The 19,803-nt window shown below is 45.0% G+C and overlaps 1 protein-coding gene across 3 annotated transcripts in view; it reads right to left on the bottom strand.

The window, feature by feature from the left end:
* The window catches only part of HIPK2 (homeodomain interacting protein kinase 2), a 128,621-nt gene that overhangs the window by 33,318 nt on the left and 75,500 nt on the right, over positions 1-19,803 (bottom strand). For all 3 annotated transcript variants that reach the window (XM_040061338.2, XM_040061339.2, XM_058420179.1), the window contains exon 3: positions 2,002-2,125. In XM_040061338.2, coding sequence (XP_039917272.1) covers positions 2,002-2,125 — 124 coding nt within the window. The remainder of the gene's footprint in view (positions 1-2,001; positions 2,126-19,803) is intronic.

The raw sequence follows: 19,803 nt of genomic DNA, 5'->3' as shown, positions 1-19,803 counted from the left end.
CAAGAGAACAGACAAAAAAAAGGAGATGTAGCATGTAGAAAGACTTCACCCCAAAAAACTCAGTAAAAGGTATGAGAAGAAGATAATTTCTCTATGGAATTCTCTCCCTTTATCACCTACATCACTGAAAACTCATCCTTAAGAGTGCACTCCCACAAGGCCTAAAGATGAAAAGAGGAAAGTCCCTACGTTCTTAAAGGTCCAAGAGAAGGACCCACACAGTTATTTCAATGGGACGTCTTAACATTTCGTACCCTCTCTTCTCCAGGAAGTCATTTCAGCAATTTGATACTTCCTGTCTAACTTTTGCCCATTTTCTTCCACCTGAGCACACAGCCTGTCCTAGGGGCAGTCTGAAGTTCCAAACAGAGGATTATGAAGTGACTACCTTTGAACTAAGGTGAAATACATGCTCAAAGCAACTGACGCCCTCATGGTATGGAAAGTACTTGTCTCTACTGACTACATGACGTTATTTGGGTTGCATCCACAAGTATGACCTCACTGGCACCCACACAGCTAAAAGATACTCTATTTGTGTTTCCAGGATCTCAAACTTTTATTTATTTATAAAGGAGAAAGGGTCTGTGATTACACAATTAAAGACTGATGTCACACATGCCTGAAGTGCCACACAAACCTTAACTTTGCCACCTCCCGACTCCTTAATGGCTTCATTCCACAAAATTGCTGCAAACTCTGCAAAACTACTAAAACAGTCACCTACTCTAGAAAGTTCTAGGGAAGAATGGAAAGAGATTTTGAGACAAGAAAGAGAGAAGGACAAAAACATTAAATAAAAAATAGCATAAAAAGCAGCCATGGTTTCAATCACTTCCAAGTGCTCAGGCCCCAGTTCACTGTGCATGGCTTGCTCAGCTCTGCAGCTCTTTAGGTCCATCAGAGCTCACACACCTGAGAGGCACCAGGATCCTGCCTGCAGCCTGGTGCCCGTGCTGCAGCCAGGGACCAGGATCAGCCCCTATCCCTTTCCCAACTCCCCAGGAGCCCCCGTCACACTTTACCAGAAGAAGCTTTGTGCTAGGCAGTTAAGCTGGCCAGTGAGGTATGGTGATTTCTTTTTCAGCTGTGTGTTTTATGGCTTTTGGGGTGCAACAGGGAAGAGAAAGAAATCTACTCTTCACGCTTGGTATGTGATTTTCAAACGCTTGTTTCTCAGCTACATCTGATTTCCTTTAGAGTCATGAACACCCCTGGCTCCTTGCTGCAAGTTATTTCCCCTGCCAAATTTTACCTTTACAGGTCTGATTAAAAAACTAGTTTCAAAAGAAAAGTCAAGAAAATATTTCAGTTTGTGAAAAACTTATTTATTATCCTGCCTTTTTTTATTTTTCTTTTCTAAAAAAATTATTTCCTAAAAGAAAAAAGACCCCTTTCAGGCTGCATTTGCAGACAGCTAAGATCAGTCTGAAGAATACTGTGGGAATGCAAAGCACTCTACAGCCCTGGCTCTAGCTGCCACTGCATTATCAGTTTTAGGACTACAAAAAGAGCATAAAAGCCTATAGGGAGAAAAGGGACGACAGCTTATATTAACTGGAAACCTACATCAATGCCAACGTTCTCCCTGTCATTGCTTTTAATACACACTCTCATAAAAGGGGTTATGAAATGCAGCCGAGTTCGTGCAGTTTCTTCTAACAAATAAGGCTTTATACAGCACTTGCTGTTACAGCAGGGAACGGGTGCCTGCTCTGCTCAGTGAGGAGGGACACGTACAGAGCTCTCTGGTCAATGGCAGCGCTGACTCTCCATTGAGATTTCACGCAGGCAGCCAGGTCTTAAAAGCCATCGTACCAAGCTGCGCACTGGTTATCTGGAATAAATACCCAGGTGCATCATGACAATGTCGACTTGGGAGAGCAAGAAACACAGACCCGCCATTAGCCAAAGTGAAAAAGTTGGCATCTGTTCACTCTGACAAGAGAAGGGAAAAATATGTGTGCACTTACCAGCACCCAGGGCAATATCCACACCCACCTGATCGTACTCTGAAGCTCCTGGGTACAAGGGCCAGCCCAAGAACAGCTCTGCAATGACACATCCCAATGACCACATATCGATTGCTTCACAAAAGGGTAAACCGAGGATGATTTCAGGGGCTCTGTGAAGGAAGAGGTCAGAAAACATCAGCAAGGGGAGCAGAACCACTCGGCTGGCGTAGGGCAGCTGGTGCCCATCGTGACACTCAGAGAGCTGCTGCCAACAAGTGTCACTTCTCTGACAGAGCTGAGGGACACACTGGTCACCGGCACAGTGCTTGCTAACCAAACATTAGTTGGTGAATATTTATCCTCACAGAAGGGTACTGTGGCCATATACAGCCAAGAGACAGCCCTATGTTTGGCAGCGTTTTATAAAGGAGAGAACTACCACTGCTTTCATCCAGCTAGCTCCACTCAAGGCTCTCAGGCCCAGCTTGCTGTCCTGTGAACTGTGCAGATCCCCTGCGGTGAAGCATCCTCTGTTCACACAGCTCTGTGGGTTCACCAACAGCCAGACATTAAATAATCATTACAGGACTGGTATAAAAGGATTACTGACTTTTTAAACAAATGGCTGTAACAAAAAAACAGAGAAATAATGTAATTAGATCTATTAGACCTAAGCCTTTTCCTCAGGAGGAAGTAGCCAAGAAGCCTTCCTTTCCCAGTCTGTCCCAGGCAGCTGATTAGATTTCCTTTTCCCTTTCAGCCCAAACAGCCAAAATGCAGCAGCTCTCTGGCTATGCATTTATTGCCAGCTCCAGGAGATGCCACCAAAGCACTTCTGCTCCCTCCCCTTCCAGGGGAAATCTGTCCCACTGCCTTGGTGTGGCTGGAATACTTCTCCACTGATGCTGAAAAGGTCTGTAGGATAAGATTAGATGAACTTGCTCAACTCTAGTGGCCAAGGTGACATGAGATGAATCCTTGACCTATGTGTCCCAAACATTCTGTGTTTCAAAAACTTCTGTGTGAAGGAACCAAAAATATTTTCCAAATACTGAAAACCTTATACACACAAACACCTTCCTTACTTATCCCACACCGCCTAGATGTCCACATGCAGTTATGTGACACAGTTCCTATTTATACAAGGATCTCCTAAAGCTTCTCTCCTGTTCTTCTTGCAACACTTCTAAAGCCCCAGCTTCTGGTTTCATGGGATGTACAGCAGGAAGAATAACTTACTCTTCCATACTCCTCTATAAAGGAAAAAAAAAAAAAAAAAAGCAGAGGAGAGATAAAAGGAACACACACTGCTTTAAAACTTTCATAATTTTAAATATAGCCCTGGGATTTCTCAGGCCCTCATACATATTTTGGGAATGCCTGGGGTTGGCTATTGAGCAAATCAAGTGCCACCATCCAAAGCTCAAAATAGGACCCATGGTTCCCAGTTCCCCATCTGTCATCAGGATAAGATCTGACACTAGTGAGATCATACTAAGGATTAGCAATTGCAGTGGAAAATATTATGTTTTAATCATGCCATTACAAAGTCATGTCAAGACAAGTCTTTAGCCAAGAAACCAAGCAAAATGGTAATTTTTTTTCAAAGAAGCAAAGACCCCGTAGCAAGAATATATGCCCTGTCCTCACTCCACAAACTCTCTCAGTTTTGAGGGGACTTGTAACGATAAAATTCCCATACTACCTCTTCTTAAACCAGCAATGCATAAAAAATACAGGAAATTCTGGGATTTTAAAGCTGGCATTCTTTCTGCCGTTCCCACAAAAGATAAGTCAGAAACTTAAAAAGTGGCTACCTTTACCCCTTCTAGCTTCATCTGTGCTTGTCACTGTCATACCCTACTGCTCTTTAGCCCACGGTGACAAACTTCATTCTAATAACAACCTCTCCTCATGAACAAGGGGTTAATTTTCCTCGTTTCCTCCCTATTCCGTCATCCCTGTCATCCCTACACACTACTCGACACCTAGACAAAATGCAGAGAGAAAAAGACAGCTATGGTGACCTGAATCTCATTACTATGTAAATCCTGCATTCAAAGCCATCTGCCTCTCTCTGCCTGCCTTCCACATTGTGAACGAAATGTCTCTGGTCACTAATGAGAGCTCAGCCACGAATTGCCTGAACTTCAAATCCCTCCCACTAACTCAAGTGGAGGGGTGGACTACAGGGATATTCCCAACATGATTTTGTGTGGAAAGCTCCCTGTTCATAAAAAACACTTGCACTGCTGTCATATGCAGCACACACCTCTTTTCCTCTCTCCCCACACTTATGCTGCCAACACCTTCAGACCCCTGCAAGAAGGGATGACCTAGAATTTGAGGTTCCAAAATTTTTATTTTTATTTTTTTCTCCTGAGTCTTCGTCTTTCCAGTGGGTTTTCCTGAAAGCTCCACTTTCGGGAGTGCAATAATCAGGAGAGAATTTCTTTTTTACATGCAGAAGCTTTCCATCTCTGCCATAGGGAAGAAAAGCACTAATCAACAAACATATTATTTTAACACACAAAATGCAACTAAACAGAACACTGCTCATTCTATGAATTCTAAAAATGGTGAGAATGCCTTTGAGAAGGGGCCAGATCTTGGGGCCTTATGTACACCATAGCCACCACTTGCTGTGGTTTTCTCTCAGTCTTCACATCATAATTGTGATTTTTCCATGGAGAAGGAGTGGCCCTAAGATAAAAAGATCTTAACTTAATTAAGCAATCATTAAGACACCTCAAGAACAACAGGTAGTGGACACCACACAGGCTTCCAGATTTTCAGCCAGCAGATATCTCCTGTTTGCTGTGTGAAAGAGGGAGCTGGAGTCACTGGGAGCAGTGCTCTGCCTGCTTGAGATGGCCAATGCCAAGCATTTTGGGGCAGGATGCTACGAGCTCTGTAATGAAATAACCTGTCCACTGATAAAACAGCTTTGAGCCTATACTGTGGTAGATACTGTTCTTTATGCTCAATTATGGATGCATACATCCTTCTGCACATAAAATCTAACATGTGTACCTAACTCCTCTCTTTCTCAACACAAGCATGTCAGTTTTTTAAGACAAGGTGAGATCTTGACTTCCATCACATGTTGTGGCACAGAGTTCCACAGGCAACCTTCTGCTTTCAATAGCATTTTAGCTCAGCTGTTTAAAGCTTGATTCTCCTCCATCAGGTTTAAATTTGTCACCTCTCATTTCATGTTCACATAGATTGGTCTAGAGGTGAAGATGGAAGAGATTGAATCACCTGTCCTTTAACACAAGCTATGTTTATATATCTGCCCTGTTCTCCCATGTCTGCAGCAGCTTCTGGCTTCTCAGTGTACCATCCCATGGATGTTTCAATCCACCTCCACTGCCTGACCCTACAATTCCTCTTCCTGACATAACTGCTTGGAGATAGCCTGAACAGACCTAGAAGGAGTTAAACACAGGGATATTCCCCAGACTTATTTTACACTATTTGCAGAATGCTTTCCAGTTCCAGTCTTCCCTAAGCTTAATATTTTGTTTGCTTTTGGAGTGACACGAGGCATTTCAGCAGATGTTTTATCTGGGAGATCCTCTGAGACACACAGTCCTTTCTCTAGAGAAGCTGCAGTTAATTTAGGACATAGAATTATGCAGAAATAGTTCATTTTTTCTCTTCCAATGTTTACCGCCTTTCAGTACTGCACTGATCTGGCATAATGTTTTCTGTAATCTAGATCAAGTCCTTTAAATGCTCCTCACTCTTTTCTGCAGCCTAACCTAAGCAAGTCTGTGATATCTGCATGCTTGGACACTTCACTACGGGTCCAGCTCTTTTTACAGATTAATACATTAAATAACTCTGGTCCTAAAATGCTAAATGCATGCTAAAGTGCATGCAGTCCACTCCACAACTGACTTGTTTTCCTAAAAGCACTCAGATTTAGCTCAGCAATAAAAATGGTGTAATTCTCTTTCCCAAACAGGAAGAAAACAGTTCCCATGTCTTAAACAGTTCTTGTGTGGAATTTCTCCATTCTGCAGCTGCTAACACTGTGTAAAAATGGAAAATGCCCTATGAAAGAGTGCACATCTGAGTATTGCAATCATAAATCGGAAGGACAATTCAAATAGCAGCAGATCGTCCTGAACAGCACTGAAATCTCCAGCAGATCTCTCCATGACTGCACAGAGAAGTATTTTCTGTACCAACGATACAGGGTTTTGAACACAGACTCACCAAACCTTTTGATTGTGGTGAGGTTCTTGTCTGACAGCACACAATGGAGCCAGCTGCCAGATACCTCAATACATGCAAGAACATCCCCATTTCCCGCTCTCCGCCCATTTCTTGGTTGTGCATCGGCAACACTCTTGGCACAGTAACTCCTGCCTTCAGTACGAGACTCACAGAAAGAAAACAGAAAACTTTGTCCTCCTGTCCTTCCTCTCCCATGAGCTGCCCTCAATGTCTTCCAACAAAAGGCACTCCCCTTCTGCATGCACAGGCACAACCTGTTCTACAGCTCGAACAAATCTCACCGACACAGACCAAAGGTTTAGAAACCACTTGCCACCAGACTGGGAACGACTGAAGAGCCCTGCCAAAAGCCTCTATCTCCAGGACAAAGGCAGCCATCCCCACTTCCCAAACCTCCTACCCCTTTCAGACCAAATTACTCGCCTGGACAGCAAAGGCTGACCTGCTCCTCGGCTCAGCAGTGAGTCCAGTCAGTCCCCCATCCTTTGGAGCTCAGCTTGAATGTGCCTGTGTACGCCAGAGAGCTGCTGGTGCCAGAGGGCACCAGGGTCTCCATGCTGGCAGCACCTGCAGGTCCCCAGAGGCAGAAGTGCCATCTCATCGTTTGCTTGCACCGCACACACGACCCCATCCTGCTTCCAGGCCTGCTGCTGGCAGAGTATTTACTTTAGCAACCCTGCTTTGTGGCAGGGTAATTTCATTGTCTGGTGTTTCTGTCAGGAAAATTAATTACCAGTCTAGCTCACTGGTTTTTTCACCCACACATCACAGGACATTAAAAACATATGCCAAAAAAAATTCATTTCCACAGACTCAGATTCAGAGAGTTGGGATATTTCTGAATTCTAAAACTTCCCTGCAAACTGCCCTCCTCGGGGATAATTTATCACCTCTGGTAGGGTCCCATGGCCAAGCGTGATAGTCTCAGCAGAGTCCTTCATGGACAAGTGTACACATCAGACAGAAATATAACTGAAAATTTGATGCTTGCTGGCACCTGGAGTAGAGAGTGTTCCTGCTTCCAGAAGAAGGTGGGTGGCAGCTGCAGGCAGTGCAGACAGAGCTAGAGTGAAGATGTCTCTGAGCTGGTACACACAGCTCCTGTCTCGCTCTATGTGCTCATCTCAACTGCTAAAGCCTGAATTCTGGGAAGCAGCAGCTTTCACATCTCCACTTGGGAAGCCCTGGGCAGAGGCAGAGAGGCAGGAACTGAGCTCCTCTGCCCTAGCAGGGATGCACTGACCAGCTTCACCCCACTCAGGGCTCATGCTCTCCCATGCACCAAGATACCTCTTGTGAGGACAAGGAGCTGCATCCTTTGTGTGTCTTACAAAGAGGTTTTTCTTCAAGTGATGGAGCTCTATCCTCCCCTCAGATGAACCTTTTCTTCGGCATCTTTATGGACTTTTTCTCATACCTGCCCACTTGAACCTTTTGTATTTTGTAGTGGTGTCCACATTTTATTGCCATGTAGAATGCAGAGTACCTTTAACTCTTAGGGAATGGAGGTGGAATGCACAAAGAATCTTTCTTTTGTTCCTCTGTACTTCTCAGACTCCAAATCATTTCTTAAGTGAATGGATGTAAAAAGAGACAGGCTCATATTCTGGAAGTAAAAGGTTACAGTTCCCCTCACCTCTCTACCCACATTGACTTGCAAGGGATGCAGACATCAAATATGGATGATCCCCAGACTAAGGCCATCCTCTGCTCCAGGGCTGGGCATCTGCAGACTTTTGTGTATGGGATAAAGACAGCCACCAGGGCCAGAGCTTAATACACCTACAAGCACCAATAACTCCTGCTTGCTCACTCCCCGTCCCATGCAGTGGACAGGAGAGCAGCTCTAGGCCTCACTCGTGTCACTCAGCAGAGAAATGCTGGGCTCACCCTCACTGCTGGACTTCTGCATTCCTCCTGCATCCCTCCTGCATCCCTCCTGCATCCCTGAGCAAGGGACAGCCCTGGGAATCAAGACTCATCCCAGAATATGCAGGCACACTTTCAGATTCCAGCATAAAGTTCCAACCACAGAGAGGTCAGTCAGCACTCCTGAGGGAGGAAAAGGACCAAGAAGAGGAATGCCACCCAACTGGCCACAGGATACTGTTTGCCCACAAAGATGTATTGGTTTGAGTGATAAAGAAGGACAGTGCCACTACAGGGCCTTCAGGCTCTGTATTTCACAGGTCAAACACCGGTACACCTTGTTTCTGGGAAGGACTGTGGGTATAACCAAAGCCATTTCCAGGGCTGACACCTGTACAACCAGCACTAGACGGGAGCTCCAACACTGCACTGCTCACATTGCTCTTGCCCACCCCTCAAGATTAGTCTGCAACACTTCAAAAAATATCTGAATCAGCTCAAAAGACTGGAAGCTGGATCTGCTCAGCCCTTGGTGATGGTTTATGTTACATGACATAAATGTAAACTGGAGACCGGTAACCAGTGAGGTACCGCAGGGGTTTATCCCAGACTGGTCTCATTTATCTCTTTATCCCTGACCAGAGGAGGAGGCAGAGTGCGTTCTCATCCCGTGTATGGGTGATGCCACACTGGAGAGACCTGGCCATGCATTTGAGGGCAGGGCTGCCACCCAGAGGGACCTGGACAGGTGGGAGACATGGGCCAATAGGGACCTTCTGAAATACAGCCAGGAGAAATGCCAAGTCTGGCCCCTGGGACAGGCGAGCGCTGGTGACAACTGGAGAACTGCTCAGCTGGAATGGCCATGAGAACCTTGACTCGAGGGGCAGTGGGCTACAAGGAAGACCCTTGGCAGCAGCAGGGTCAGCCTCCCTGGAACAGGGCCAGCAGACCAAGGAATGTGGTAACCCACCTACAGCCACATCTGGACACCATGTTTGGTCTGGGGATCCCAGTGGGTGGGTGCGAGAACCATGGTGTCCATGACAGCAGCCTGCCCCTCCTCCTCTGCCACGTGGAGAAAATGGTGCCAGGCTCTTCCCTCAGGTGGGCAGCAGAAGGCAGAGATGACAGACAAACTGAAACAGGACAGGATCCCTCTGGGAATGGAGAAAACACGTCTACTGTGCAGATAAATGAGCCGCCAGCACAGGCTGCCCTGAGGGACTCTGCAGCTGCTATTCTTGGAGGGTTTGAAGACCCAGCAAGATGAAGTCCTGATCTTGATCTCATGGCAGACTCTACCCTGAGCATCAGGCTGGACTAAGTGACCTCCCAGGGCTCCCTGTCACTTCTCTAACTCTATAAGGTGCAGTAACCATACATTTCTCAATAAAAAGGTCACCAAGCTCCTCCTACAAACAGGTGAAATCCTACACAGCCGGGAGTGCTTCCCGCGGTACAGGTCCCAGGGTGTTTTAATCAAGTGTACATACACACAGTTCTGTCTTATAAAAACAGAGAGCAAGTTACACAACAATTACTGCTGAACTTGACTGGAGTAATTATCAACCAAGCCTCGTGAGCTGCTCATTGCCAGCTAAGGGTATTTAATGGCAAATAACTCATAGAAATAGACTAGACTACCCACCCCTGGGCACTGGTCATGTTCCACCAGGGTGCTGACTAAGAAGGGTGAAAATACTTCAGAAAATGGTTTCAGAGGTGGACAGGGCTAGCCTGAACCTCAGGGAAGTCACCCACTCCCTCCCTGCCCCAATCCTGGGCCATCCAAGCAATGCCTGTGTCACTTCTGGATAGCATTCAGCTAGCCTGTCTTAGAGACCTCCCAAGGTGGAGCATCCATAAACTCTGCCGTGCCCCGAAGGACCTCATCCCTTGTAATTTTAAGGAATAATACAGCTGTGCATAGCTGACTTTATGTCATGCTTAATTACAACTTGTTGTCAATCTGGCATCTATATAATACATATGGAAAAACATAATTTAATACATCTCACTAGACTTTGCTTATACTTGGCTTTCTGCCAGGCTGCACCTCCTCCCTCTCCTCACTCTGCCTTGGCCTCAACACATACTCAGTACCTATAACCTTGTCTCTTTTTCTCTCTTGCTCACTATGTCTGTCTCCCTTTTCTGCTTCATCTTTTCTGCTCTCTTCCCCCACTTAACTGTGGACATTCCACACAGGAACCCCCTACCCCTTCACAGGGGGTGCACACCCTGCGCCTGCAAACACACTCCTATCCTGCTATGGTTTTCACCCATCTTGAAAAATGGGGAGTCACAAAGACACAAATCAAACACTCCAATAAGATCCCCCTGCTTGCTGCCACCATCCACATGAGGCTCTTGGAAAAAGCAATTTCCATAGGTTAATCCTGGAAGACTTTCAAGTAAACCACGCTTACATATCAAGGACTTGCCATCCCTATGTACCTTTCTTGGGATTAAGAAAGCTGGATTCAGCCATGAACAAAGCCTGGGTTTAAATGGGCAGGGAGGGGTCCCTGCTGGGAGGCTCTGCACCTCTCTCCTCTCCTATATCCATTGTACATACACACTTCATTTAGGTTAGGGCCTTAAAGAAAACCTCCTGCTCTCTTCAGCAAGAGCATGTGAGCAAATAAATGACTGAAGCCCAGAGCTGGAGAAGACAGTGCAGCTGTTTGTGGAAACAAGACAAAAGATTTAGAAACATTTGCTTTTTTCCCCCCTCTCCCATGTCAGGCTGTTTACAAAAACCAAGGGATGAAATTTTGCAGACAAAACCACTGAGAGCAGCCTGTCAGTCTCGAAGGGAAGGAGAAAGGGAGGGAGAGGGAGGGGAGCGTAGGCTTCTTTCAGGATTATGGATCATTGCTAAATTGCTCTATCAATTATTAAACCCATCACTCAAAGCGCAGTAACCAAAATACAGCAGATAAAGCCTTTCTCATCCACTCTCTACCAGCTGCTCTCCTCCTCCTAAAGCCAGAGGGGAATGAAAATTCCCATAGTTTATATTTTATAAAGATCATTTTCCCTGTGCCTTGAAAATAAAAGATTTTCCAGACAAGGTAGAGTGGAACCGAGCCCATGGCAGGAAGATATTAAAGGAGGAATTGCCCTTTTGACTAACAGACCTAAGAAATAAAACAAAATCTCTCCAATCAATATGATTTCTTAACACTGACAGGTTAAAACATTTGTCTGTGAATAAATGAAGAAGCAGGCCTCAGCCATCAATACCTGTTAGTTGCTGTTTGCTCTTTGCCACCGCTGCCGAACAGATCTGAGATCAACAGCAGGGTGGGCACGGTCCCAGAAAAGGACAGGACAAAGGAGCACAAGGCACCTGGTCTGGCCAGTGGCTCTGTGGAGAAGAAAACTGCAACAAGGCATCCAGGGTGAGACAGGGTGAGCAGTGCTGAGAAGGAACCACACATGAGGGATAACCAGCTGGAGAGGCTTCCATGTGGCTGCCAGGGTTTGGATGGACCTAGTGATTCTGTGAGTCTTCAGCAGCACTACATGCACTTGCTGGAAGCATTTTCCATATGCATCATCTGAAGCAAACACATGCCTGAGTCCTGGCAAGAGCCTGGCTGCAGCTCAGGTTAAACATGCACTCGTGTTTTGCTGAACCTGAATCCCCTAGCAAGTACTTGCTGTGATGGAGCTGGAAATCATAAAAGGCAAAAAAAAAAAAAAAAAGCTAGTAAGCCCAATAATGGAAAAGAGAGCCAGGTCCTCGGTTTGACCAAGAGCCTGCTAAGCTTGTCCCAGGCAAGCATATTTGTACATCACTGGAGGAAGCCCTATTGGACTGACCACACTCATACTCACCTCTTTGCACTCAGAAATGCAGAACTCCATAAACTTGAGGGGAGGTGCACAACAGGGAGCACCAGGACCATCGCCCTGGGGGTCGACATCTCCACGCCGAGCCAGAAGCACAAAAACACGCAGAGGGGGTGAAGCAACAACAGCTACATTCAGCACAGCGTGACCTCTGCTTGTTCTCCCAAACAAAGGGCCACGCATGGGGGAGGGTCGGGGCTTTCCCAGGTTATGGGAGAAATCAGAGAATAGAAAAATCATAATTTGAAAACAAAAGCCCTATCCATGCCAGGCAGTGAATGGATGAGCCGCAACGTATTGGGTGCAGAAATCCCCTGAAGGAAGCATCTGATCAAGAGAGGAAGAATGCCAATTATGTGCTCCCATTCATGCCATGCAATGGAAGCATAATTCTGACTCTGCTTTCTGACCCACAGTATGCAATTTATGCAAATCCAAGCTGTTCTCGCTTCCCTCAGAGCCAAGTGTCCACCAATGCCAGAGCTGGCTCTAACTTTTTGTTTTCCTTTTCAAATCTATTGTTTTCACTGCTGAATATTTAAGACCTTTTGTTGTTGCTGTTGCATTTCTTTGGAAATGAAATAATAATTGAAAAAATCCCACAGCACACAGAAACAAACAAAAGTTGACTTCTCCTCTCTCCAGCCATTCTGCCATGCTCAGTTCCATCCCAAGCCCTTATCGTTCCAGCCCAGAGCCTTGCCACGTATTGGCCAAGTGAAGCTTCTCATGTCTGATCTGCAACATTCCTGACACTTTTGTTCACAGCAAATACTGAAAGTTGCACCAAGCTGCATGGTGGTTTTATAGGATTAGCCTGAGTACTGAGCCAACTGTCAACATAAGGCTCCAAAAGATTTCTATCCCTGGCAAACATGGAGACAAACCAGACTCAGGCCATGATCCTAAGATTGGCTTCACAGAACAAGTGGCAGGTCTGAGGCTAAAAATATCAAATTACTGCAGTCTTCCTTTATTTTTTTCTTTTTTTTAATCATGTCTACTGGCTGCCTTCTTTTTTTATAATTAGAAGAAGACAAAGACAAAAATAAAGTACTTATCCTGCCTGCTCCTTGGAGAAAGGAACATTGCCCTTTACTTATCTCTGAAGAGCCACACAGATTTAATATTATTATTAGCTGCAACTATTTGTATTTCTGTAGTACACAGAAGCCCCAGAGCCTCACAATGCTAGATGTTAGATGTTAAAACGTGCTAAGGGACTCTGTCTGCTCCAGAGAATTGATGATCTAAGACGATGTGTGGTGACAGGGGAACAGATTGGTGGAGCAGTTTGCCCAAGATCATACAGTGAGAGCACAGCAAAGCCAAGAAAAGAAGCGGGGTCCTTGTGAACAGTGCGCTGTATCTATCAGACCACGACTTCTACTTATTATAGCAGGGAACAACAATAATAATACACTGATTTGAAAGCTCTTTCAAAAAAGATGGGTATTACTAAGGTAAGGCAAATTTTAGGTCAAAATGACCCATGTAGGTGTCACCCAGCAAGACAGAGGCCATGCCGAGAAAAGCACATGAAACCAAGGCCCACTTTTAAGCCCCACCTGGTGAGTCACAGCACCCTGCCTACGCTCTGAGGACCTGTTTGGTCCACACAGAGTTTAAGGAAAAGCCTGGGAATGCCTGCTCATCTGCACAGGGAGAGCTGTGTGGCAGGGAACAGCAGGGACACCTCGGAGCTGCCCCAGTTGGCTATTCCTGCTGCAGAAGTTTCCATTTTCAGCTCAAGCCCTACTTGAGTCAGCACAGCCAGCAGAGTAGGTGACAACAGCCCCCTGTACAAGCAGTGGGGCACAGCACAGATTGCAGAAGCACAAATCTGCTCTGAATTTAATTTATTTTTATTACATTTATATTAGGGCTAACATCTGGAAGTGTTAAGTAGAGCCCTACTGTACTAGATGATGTAAAAAAATGTAAGAAAACAGTCCCTGCACTAAAAAACTTGCAACCTAATTTGGGATCCCTCATCACCCTGGAAATAAAAGCTCTGGGACTTGCTGCTCAGCATCTGCTAACCCAGGATCTGCAACCAAGCCTGAACAAAATGCAATCCTTGACCCACTGGGTGACCACTATGAATCTAGATCCTGTAGTTACCATATTTTAGGGCCAAAGACTGCAACTGCACCCTTGCCCAGAGACGGAAGAGGGCCCTTGTAGATGTAGCAGAGGAACAACTCTGATTTTAACTGTTAATGTCAGACATCTTAGTGGAACCAGACAGAAAACCAGGATACCAGCAAGAATGCAAGTGTGGTATGCAAATAGTCCCAAAGGAACCATGATGCTTGCAGGAAGAAAGGTACCACTTCAGAAGAAATACTTTTATAACATAGTCTTCTGCAAAGTTAAGTTAATTCTTTATTTAAAACCGTCACATAGAAAATTCAATTGTTCTCTAACGCATCTCTGTACCAAATCAGGAACCTATATTCAATCATTAAAGTGTGAAGCTGATGAATTTAAATCCATAGTAAGTGCAAATTTCAACACAATTTTAAGTAAGGAGTCGCTCCCAACACCTTCATAACATGTCAACACATAGTCATATATTTGTTTCTGGGACTCTTCAAATGTCTCCTTTTACTGTTTCATTTTTTTTCTTGCCAAAACAAATTCTTAAAGCTATCCCGATATTCTGAAAAAACATAAACATTTTCTGCATGTTAAAATCTAACGTGGCTATGACAAAAATTTTGGAGAGACAAATCTTGCAAGGGGAAAAAAAAAATCATACAAAAGAAACTTTTTGCTATACACAAGGGTAATCTGAACTGATTCCCATCTGATTAACTTCTAATTTGTCCTTGGATCACACTGCAGTACGGAAGTAATTTTTAAATTTCACTGTTTTGTAAGTAGCGAGTACTGTCCTTGTAAAGGGCGAAGAAATCCCCATATATCAGGAATGCTCTTGGCTGAGAGGAAGTTTAGTAATTACTCCAGAGAAATAAATACAACAATCAAAAGTACTTCCCAGGACATGAAGGCAAAGATCCACCCTTTCTTGAAAGAAGGTGCTGTCTTATGTATACATTCCTATCTTCAATTATCGTGACTGCCTGTAACATTTAGCTCTCTGTTAAGTCAACTGCAGGGTTCAAGAGCACTTCCTGGCATTCTTTGCATTTTTTTTACATGTTGCAATTTTATCTGGTGTGTATCATATGCTTCCCCCCAAAATGCCTGAACCAAACCCTCTTCCTCCTGACAGAGGAGTTCAGGCTTTGTAAACTTGACCGCAGCTCTCAGAAACCTCATCACTGGAGAGCTGTGTTAGCAATTAGTGAAAACTGAGCAGGTTTGGCTTTGATAGGTAAAACCACAGTATGCTCAAGAAGCAGGGGTTGCAAATGGACCAACGCCTCCCTTTAAAGACTTTCATCTGGTTCTAAGCCCATGAATTTATTGCCCCAATGTCTTGGAGCTTCCCCGTCCCCCCATCAAAAAACCTTAGTGCATGCTTTGTTACCTTTACTGCGCCCTTCCCCAGCTCTATCCCTGCAGCTCCCCCAACACCCACTTTAGCTGTGGAAAGCTGTCATTTTGGTTTAACTGGGCTGTGACGGAGCTGGTGCCCACGGCTCACGGGGCAGGAGCCTCCAGCTGGATGGGGGCAGGCCAGAAGGGCCCTGCATGAGGGGCAGCTCACTGCCCACCTGTGATTTACTGCCAGCACACAGCAATGTATAGGGTGCAATCATAAGGTGGTACACGAGTGCTTTACCAACAAACAAGACGGGGAAGGGAATAACTGTATTCCCCCTGTTGTTGTAAGGCGAGGTTCACCTAAAGGTTAGCGAGAAAACAATGTAGGCCCATCGATCACCGGGACAGCTACCCTAGAAAGGTTATCCCGTGATCCTGCCTCATTTTTCACGTCTATAATTACCCTGCCGCTTCTCCTCGCATCCCACCCATTGCCAGGCAGCAAATGCCAACCACTGCTGCTTTATTAATTATGTATTTTGCTCATGCCCATTGTCGCCGCCCCACAAGATGCTACAGCAGCGACAGGATTAAGTGGTACAACTTCTGTGATCTCCGCAGGGCGGTGTGGCCAGGGAAAGGCAGCTTGAGGGCTTTCCTGTTTTTCCTTCACCAGAGAGGGGAACCAGCCCCATATCCCATTGAGGTGGGAGGGATGCAGCCCTTCACATCTGCCCTGAGAGAGGGAGAAGCAGTGTAGGGGCATATGAGGGAAGACTGCTTCCATTCATGAAGGGCTCAGATTTCCCTTGGATCTTCATCCAACTGAAACGAAATGCCAATATTGCTGAACATACTTAGCACCTCCTAAAGCGCAATCCTACTCCAAACAGTGCCTGTCTAAAAACGGCAACACCAGGCTCCTTGTTTACTGTGTTTTCCTGATGCCTGATCTGAATGTCTCAGTTTAAAAGGAAAAAGAGGGAAAAAAAAGAAGAAAAAGATTTATCTACCAGTCCAGCAAACCCAACCACAGCTTCAAGAGCCACTCTGGACTCATTTATTGCATATTTATGCATACAGACATGAGCAACCAAATCAAGAGTTATGCAGAGATGGGCAAGGGAAGTGCAAGACAATGATTTGAAGACAATAAATTTGCAAGGAACTTGATATGTTTCTACTCAAAGTCCAGCATCACGTTTCTGATTCAGGGGAGCCTGAGGGGTTTTTTGGGTGTTTTTTTTTGTTTGTTTGTGGGTGGTTTTTTTTGTTTGTTGGTTTGTTTTTTTTTTTTTTTTGGGGGGGGGGGGAGGGTTGTTTGTTTTGTTTTCGTTTTGTTTTGTTTTTTTGGTTTGAGGAAACCGAAAATAGCTTCCTTTGAGAACGTGCATTCTGTAATCACCACTTCATCCTTCTGCAGTATTTCTGGATCCAGACTTTTCAGTTGCAGAATAATAGTAAATATGTATAAAATAGGGAAAACTTCTGCTTGATTGAGAAGTATTTCCTGTTCTTGTTTTTTTCTGTCCCACCAGAAATGATAATTAATTTATGTTCTAACAATTCTAAAATCATTGTTTTCTAATTGTAACCATTTCTGCAATAGAACTCAGGGTTGATGAAAAGTGGAACCAAAAAAAAAAAATTGCTGACAAAAGCAAAAAGATCTCATGACAAAAACCAGCACAACGACAGAGTTGCATGCGTGTCCTGTTTTGGATCCCAGAGAAGTTCACACCCATTGAATGGTAATGATGATAGAAACACCCTGGAAAAGCCAGTAGGAGTAGACTCAAGAGGAAATTAACTACATAATTTCTCTTGAGAAAGAAACCTAGAGCGAAAGCTTCCGCAGCGTCTTTGACATTGTTGAGCTTGGAGATGCTCACCTTAGGATCCTGATAGCAAAGTACTCGGCACAAGCAGGATCCAGAAAACACAAGGAGGTGTAGTCCTCCTTCACACTACCAAGAAAACCCAAAAGCATGGCACCTGCTGCCCTTCGAGGCTAACTCACTCTGTCAAATGCGCTCCACAACACATCCCTGAGACTGGAAGTGATCCAGACTTGGCTGATGGCTGAAAGCAAGGGAAAACCCACCAGAAGCACTGTCTCTTTTCACTCATGCCTATTCCACACACAGACAAGGCATATGTTGCTCCTGACCAGAAGTCAGAATTACCATCAGCAGAAAACATGGCTCACAGAGCTCATTTGAATGCGAGAGGGAAAGCCACCTACATCCTCCATCCATACCCCTTGTGCTGACTTCTCCAGTCAGGCTTGGTTTAGAGTGATAGTCTTTCTTCCAGTGGAGAAGGACAAGTGTCAGTGCAGCGCTCATCACCCCCTGAATCCATGAGGCAACATTGATTTGTTACATGAGTGTCAGTTGTCACGAGTGTCATGACACTGTGCCTGCGTATGTTTTGTCAGACTAAGAGGGAAGAGAACCCTCAAGAGTGACCAGGAGATTACCTAAAGCTTCTGGTTTTGACACTGCCTGCAAGATCCTCAGAGACATAAAGAAAAGAGCAGAAAATGCCCCTATTGTGAGAAAACTTACGAGAAAGTGTTACTATATCATGTATGATCAATTTAAAAAATCAAAAATTTAATTATGGGAATTTTCTTGCCCTCCTTAAGCCCATTTACAGTTCTTTCAGGTTGATGGTTCAGCCATAAGCTGGGGTATATGTACTTGGGGACACTTCTTGGTTGTTTTTTGAATTCCATTGTTTACTTACTTGTTACAGAAACAAAGGACTATCAACAGTATGGTACAGAGCCACATGTTTTGGAGTGGAGCAACAGCCACTGATCCTTTAGAATTGAGATGGGTCCTCTGAGGATCTGTCTCACTCACTTTTAGAAAAATCCCTTCTCTCCCACTTTTCCTTGAAGCAGCACACCAGACGAGGGAAGGATTAATTAGCTGATGTTTCTAAAGCTCTTTGAAGATGAAAAGTGTTATTTTTATTTTCAAGTCTCACCAAGTGAAAAAACAAAAACAAAACCAAACCAAAACAAAACGCCAGAGAAAGACTTCTGCTGTTCCCTAGAGAGAGAGGTCTCAGGACTGAGCTCCTGTATAGAGCCACTCCTCCAACACCATACATTAACTGGCAAGCCATCACCACAGCTCTGGGCCATGCATTAACAGGGGCTCTGCCCTGCTGCCTGTTTTCATGGAATGTGTACAACTCAATACCACTGACACCTCTCCCCCTGCATCAAATTTGCTGAATTTGTTCACCAGGTTCAAAACTTAAGGGGAACAGAGCAGCCGTGTGATCACACACACCTCGTTTTTGTAGAATAGCAGACCAAAAGCAAATGAGGGAGGCTCTTGAATACAGATGTAGAGTGTCCGGCTACCCAGAACCCTGGTGGGTTATTTCTTCCTGAAGTGTAAATTACAGAACTGATTTCTTTTTCTTAAACACTTTGTACCTCCTGTTGGAATTTCTGTATGGCTCTATTTTTATTTTTTTTTTCTCCTCTTTGGCATCACAAGGACACACTCAAGCAGCAGAGGCTTGCAGTGGGGAGGACTAGGATCCCCTGGCAGCTGGAGAGCAACAAGAAGCTTACAGGTAGGGTGCCCTGCCCTAGGAAGATGAAAATAGCAAGAAGACAGACAGGATTGCAATGTATTAGTCAAGCTGTGCTTAACACCCAAGACAAGGACGACAATGAGCTGTTACAGGTCAGGCCCGAAATGAGCTGGAAATCCAGAAGGGAAAGACTCCTGTGTGTAGCCCATTTACAGCTCCTTCAACCTCGTGATCTCATCAAAATCTCACCACCACCAAATAAACACAGGATGCTTGCTCTGAGTTATCCTGTTAGGTAACACTGAATATTCATCTCACTGATGCTTAAGGTCCAGCACCAGATATATTCCTTCCCCCTGACCAGGGAGAGCTGGCAGGACCTATCCTGTGCCTGCTTACACCAGAATTCCTCTCCCTGCTCTCAGCTCAGCAAGGCACAATGTGCAAGAGCTGAGAGGTCCTGCAGAAAAACAGCCATCTGGTGAAGGGGCAGGAAGAACCGGTTAAAAACAGAGTAGCTCCACCATATGGAGAAAATAATTCAGTTGGGCAGTGTAGGAAGAAGCAAACCCTATTATAATAATTGTGTTGCCAAGTGATGTTGCAGACTTGTTTTTCCCCTCACGGCTTCTGCACTGATTAAGAACAGAGCTTCCCCCATAATATGGCACAATCCTCACAGCTAGATCAAACTGTTCCACCAAGTGACTTGTGGGAATATCAGAAATATACCAAAATGTCCACAGCATGAACCGAGCATGGAGACAGGAGCACTGCACCCCTCTACCACCTTGCCTATCCCTTCATTCTGAGTTAAAACACCCAGACTTTGGGATAAGCCAACCCAGTT

Source organism: Hirundo rustica, chromosome 4 (genome assembly GCF_015227805.2).
Source record: "Hirundo rustica isolate bHirRus1 chromosome 4, bHirRus1.pri.v3, whole genome shotgun sequence".
Lineage (NCBI taxonomy): Eukaryota > Metazoa > Chordata > Aves > Passeriformes > Hirundinidae > Hirundo > Hirundo rustica.
Note: the sequence above shows the minus strand (reverse complement) of the source record. Positions and strands in the feature narration are given on the sequence as shown.